The 4923-nt window shown below is 34.1% G+C and overlaps 1 protein-coding gene across 1 annotated transcript; it reads left to right on the forward strand.

Annotated features, from left to right (window-relative positions):
- Positions 1 to 1487: 1487 nt before the first annotated feature.
- On the forward strand, positions 1488 to 2918 carry LOC137810818 (uncharacterized). Its single transcript, XM_068612275.1, has 4 exons — positions 1488 to 1934; positions 2071 to 2141; positions 2246 to 2302; positions 2502 to 2918. The coding sequence occupies exons 1-4, from the start codon at positions 1745 to 1747 to the stop codon at positions 2700 to 2702; spliced, it is 519 nt and encodes a 172-aa protein (XP_068468376.1). The 5' UTR covers positions 1488 to 1744; the 3' UTR covers positions 2703 to 2918.
- The last annotated feature ends 2005 nt before the right edge of the window (positions 2919 to 4923 follow it).

Raw genomic sequence — 4923 nt, forward strand, 5'->3', positions numbered from 1 at the left:
TATTATGGTTATTGTGTCATTTCTTATTTTTCTCTTAATTGCTCTTAATTTTTTTCCCATTTTATCCTTATATTAATATATTTAATTTTATTATTGTATTATGGTCATTGTGCCCTTTCTTATTTTTTCTACAGTATTTAGTATACGTAGGCGGTTTTTGAATTGAAAGAGAGGTGGAAAAACGGTTTTGAATTGAAAAAGATGTGGAGGAACAGTTATGAATTGAAAGAGAGGTGGAGGAACGGTTATTGAAAATTAATTGCAAAATGAGAGATTGTTTGTTGCATGAGAGAGAAATAAATTTAATAAAATATTTGAAATAAATGGAGCAACCGTTTGAATTGGAAGAGATAATTTAAGAGATAATTTATTTTGAAGAGGGAGTGTCTGTTTTAGGAGAGAGAAATAAATATTAGGAGATGTGAGTAGTGGCCAAACGTGAACAATTTGATTATTACTGAGCAGTTACCACTTTCTTCAGTAGTTTTCACAGTCACCATTTACATCAACTTTCTTACGAAGGAGTAGTTTTCACCAGTTACATCCACTCCCTTATAAGGAGAAGTTGAGCAGTTACCACTTTCTTCCACCTCCTTATAAGGAGTAGTTTTCACCCGTTGCATCCAAGAAAAAAAATGCTCATAAATTTTGACACATTTTGAACCCTCTCCCTTCACGCTCCATGGACTTCTCCTACTCTCACCTATCTTAGTCCATCTTCAATCACCACTGTACAACAAGAACCACCATTGCTTCCTCCTTCTCGCACTTCCCAAAGCGTGTTATAGGATTTGAACATTTTTGTTTCTATTGCTTTCTTAATTTTTTTTATATATTTTTGTATGAATCCTAAGCCCAACTTTGCGGACAAAGTTTTTATGTCTACTGGTGCTTTGATCTATTAGATATTACATAAGTTGAAAGTTTGGTAATTTGTAGACATTGTTTGCTGGTCCATTTTTTTTAAACCTTAATTTTAATCTTGATAACCTTACAAAGTTCAAGATTACACCCAAGTTAAATCAAAATTTAATATTTAAAAACAATAAAATGAAAATATAAAAAAATTAACATTAAATCTTAATAAAACTATTATCCCATTTAGATAATTTACATATCTTCTCATATAATTTAATATTTATTAAAATTATATAAATATATAAATAATAAATATAAAAAATGCGGATACGGGTACGTTTGTTCTGCTAGTAACTATAACGATGTTAGACTTTTACGTACTCCAACCGTACTTTACTCTCATTTTTAATATGATTTTTAATGCATTGATTAATTATAAAAATGAATTAATTTTACCTTAGAAAAGTGTTTTACACAGTTTTGTTTTCTCCATAACTCATGTTTGTGGGATTACACACTTCTCGCCATTAAAATAGTGATGTACATGTGGAAGGAGTATGAGAAGACAACACACGAAGCGTGGCGTTTTGATAAAGCTTTCACCTCAAAATATCTCTTCTATCAAATTTCCACATCCCAGGCCAAAATATCTACAATTTCTTCAAGAACATTCCAGGCTTTGGAATAACCATCTTCCTTTACTCAGATATTTCTTCTAGACCATTCATTTCCCGAACCACCCTTTTATCCGATAATCATAAATACCCGCTACGCCTTCTTTTTCCTTGTTCACTCCTTCATTCTCATCTGGGTGCAATTACATGTGCTGAAGGAAAACCCAAAATCACTTCCTTTTCATGACTCTGTAGATTTGTTGATTGCGACAATGGAGTATTGTAAAGAAGGGTCGTCTTACTATAACGTTCTTGGTGTTAGTTCGGATTCTAATGTGGAAGAGATAAAGCGTGCTTACAGAAAGCTTGCTATGCAATGGCACCCTGATAGGTGGACGAATACGCCTTCTTTGTTGGGTGAAGCCAAACACAAATTCCAGCAAATTCAAGAAGCCTATTCGGGTATGTTTGCTTCAAGTTCTTGCGTCTCAAGAGTAAAAAGTGTACCTTTTCTCAAGTTATAGCACAGAAATGATTATTATGATTGTGCGAACTGCATAAGTTTTGTTGCTTATTTCTTTGTGATTTATTGGAGCAGTGTTGTCGGACAGTAAGAAAAGAACTGTGTATGATGCGGGTCTGTATGATCCTCAAGAGGAAGAGGACGAGGTGCGTGCTTCAGAGTTGCCTTTTATGTACATTCAAAATTTGGTTATTTTTTCTTACTGTGTTGCGTTCATGAAAGATTTATATGTGTGTTTCTCTACTTTCAGGGGTTTTCTGATTTTTTGGAAGAAATGTTGTCTCTTATGGCTCAAGAGAGGAAAGAGGTAATGCTTCTTAACAAATCTCTAGTTTTGAATCCTGATGATCTTCTGGATAGTTTAGATTTGTGGAAATACAAATGGGGATAGAAAGTATAATTGTTTGTGAGATGAAACAGTAGCATTTAGAACGTAGAGTATGTTTTGATGAATAGTGGTGTCAAGAATAAACATTGAGCATGTGGCAACCATATATGTGTTGCAGAAAAAGCATTACGATCTGGAAGAGTTGCAGGGCATGTTGATGGATATGGCTAAAGGATTCGAGTGTCCTTCGATGTACTGTGGGGTGCCCTCTGTGATTGATGAGTCTCGGTGCTTAAAGAGGACTCGTTTTGACACAAGCACAATGGAGACTAAGGGGTCACATTTTCAAGTACCTGATCTTAACCTCTATTGCAGTTAACTAAGTTTTTTTTTTTTCTTTCAAGAAAAGAATTTTCACTGATGGATAGTAGCAGAAGAAATTTTGGTAACAACAGTAGAATTCATTATCTTGTACATAAGTATGGTGTTAAATTCGTGAGATGTTAGTGTTGGATTCCAAAGTTTAGTCTCAAGAGTTGTAATTGACATCTTGTGTTGGAAATTATGTATTGAGTAAGTATTTTCTGCCACGGAATTGCTGCTTCTACTTGCTTCTTTTGGAAGACTAGTGTTATGAACATGCCATCTTTTAAACTGTTTTATTATAGAATGTAGACTTTAATATAGTTTTAAAGATTGTTATCATTACCTAAATCAATGAAATTAGGTATAATTTCTTGGTTCTTTAAATTTGAGTTATTTTTATTTTTTTTTAAATCAAATTTGTTTTCCGGTTTCATATTTTAATAAAAAAGTAGGAATGTTTTCAAAATCAATTGATTTTAAAAAGTAGAAGGTGAACAAGAAAAAAAAATTCAAAATTTGATCATATACCAGAAAAAGGCATTAAAACATAATCAATTGTGTCATTAATTTTTATTAATATTTATTTATTTATTATAATAAATAAATAATATAATATTATAAAAATATTTTTTTAATTACATCTATTATTCTCTTAAATCTATTTTTTTTTAATTAAATCATTTCACTTTCTATTCTTTTACCTTTTTTTTCTTTCTCCTCCTCATTCTAATCTAAATAAGGAAAATGGTTTACCTTTTCCACCTCAAAATAGGGAAATAGTTTACGAACTTATTATATTATATTTTTTAAAAACATTATTCTCCCTGATGACTGAAATAACTACAGTCCAATAAACAATTAAAATTTAAACAAAATGGTTATTATAAATCCATTACGAATTTAGTTGAGTTGTGGATGTAGGTTGAACGAGTTCATTAATATTTATAAAGATATTAGAAGATTTTTACGGTATAAATTGGTAAGATATAAAAAAAAATCATATTAAAATTTTATTACAAAAATATAATTCTATATCTTCAAAGGTTACGTTTGCATTCAATGAATATATGGTATATCAATTTAGAAGTGAAATTAGTTTACGGTTTAGGGTCATGAGAAACACCGGCAGAGCCAAGGAGGGTTGGAGAGGGAGGAACACCGGAGAAGAGAGGACCAATACAAACACAAGAAGTTTATTGGAAAAGAACTCATCAACGTTCTTCTTCTCTAACTTTCCTGATAGTCATGGGGAGTACGAAATGTTTAGAGTACGAAATTGTTTAGGGTTTTCCAGAAATGGTCAAGAGTGAGAGAAGTGTTCATCTCTAGGCGTCCAAACAGGTGGGGAAGACGTTTCGGATTCGTGAGATTTTACCTTGTTCAGAACGAACTGCAGTTGGAACAACGGCTAGACCAAATCCGTATTGGAAACCTTAAGTTATTTGTTAACCTCCCTAAATATAGGAGAGCTGAGTCACACAGGACATAGAAAATATAATAGCATGGCAAAGTCAGCTTCGGCTAGACTGACGGAGAAGGAGGTGTGGCGAGAAAAAACAGGCCATGTTGCTCGAAAGGATAACAACTCAAACGACACGTACGTTGAGGTAGTCTGCAAAACCCTCCAAGGTACCTGGAAAGGCCTTATTTTTGAAACCACGCCAAATGTTTCAGCGGGGGCTGTCCTATAGTGCTGTAGGATGGATGACCCCTAATCTCACTTTTGAGTCGCTGCGTGAAGAGTTCATCAAAGGAGGTATGAGTAGGATCAAACTGCATTATATGGGAGACAACTTAGTTCTCTTAACCCCCAGAGAAGGTGAAAGGATGGATGAAATCATTAAGCTGAACAATGAATGGTTCATCTCCATCTTTGAGGATATTGAGCCCTGGTCCGAGTCATACGTAGCAGGGCATAAAATTGTCTGAGTTAGATGATACGGGTTGCCGTTAACCCTGTGGAACAAAGATTGCATCACAAAAATGGTTGGTGAAGTAGCATCGTTGGTAGATATTGATGCATCTACTCGGTCGTGGGAAAACCTGGAGTTTGCACGCTTGCAGGTGCGTCTAATCAAGTCTGGAACAACGGAGTTGACGAAGGGGTTCAAAATCAACGGGCGAGTCTATAATATCTCCATTGTAGAGGAGAGGCCTAGTCAAGGGAAAGGAGAATGCCTATGTCCAGAGTATCACCTTTCATCCTCGGACAGTATATCGTCATCAGAAACTAT

Source organism: Phaseolus vulgaris, chromosome 2 (assembly GCF_000499845.2).
Source record: "Phaseolus vulgaris cultivar G19833 chromosome 2, P. vulgaris v2.0, whole genome shotgun sequence".
Lineage (NCBI taxonomy): Eukaryota > Viridiplantae > Streptophyta > Magnoliopsida > Fabales > Fabaceae > Phaseolus > Phaseolus vulgaris.

Bases quoted from the DNA above. Each gene is read 5' to 3' on its own strand.
- LOC137810818 (XM_068612275.1), top strand. From the start codon at position 1,745: ATGGAGTATTGTAAAGAAGGGTCGTCTTACTATAACGTTCTTGGTGTT. The intron at 2,142-2,245 runs GTGCGTGCTTCA...CTCTACTTTCAG, and splicing joins CTCAAGAGGAAGAGGACGAG to GGGTTTTCTGATTTTTTGGA. The intron at 2,303-2,501 runs GTAATGCTTCTT...TATGTGTTGCAG, and splicing joins TGGCTCAAGAGAGGAAAGAG to AAAAAGCATTACGATCTGGA.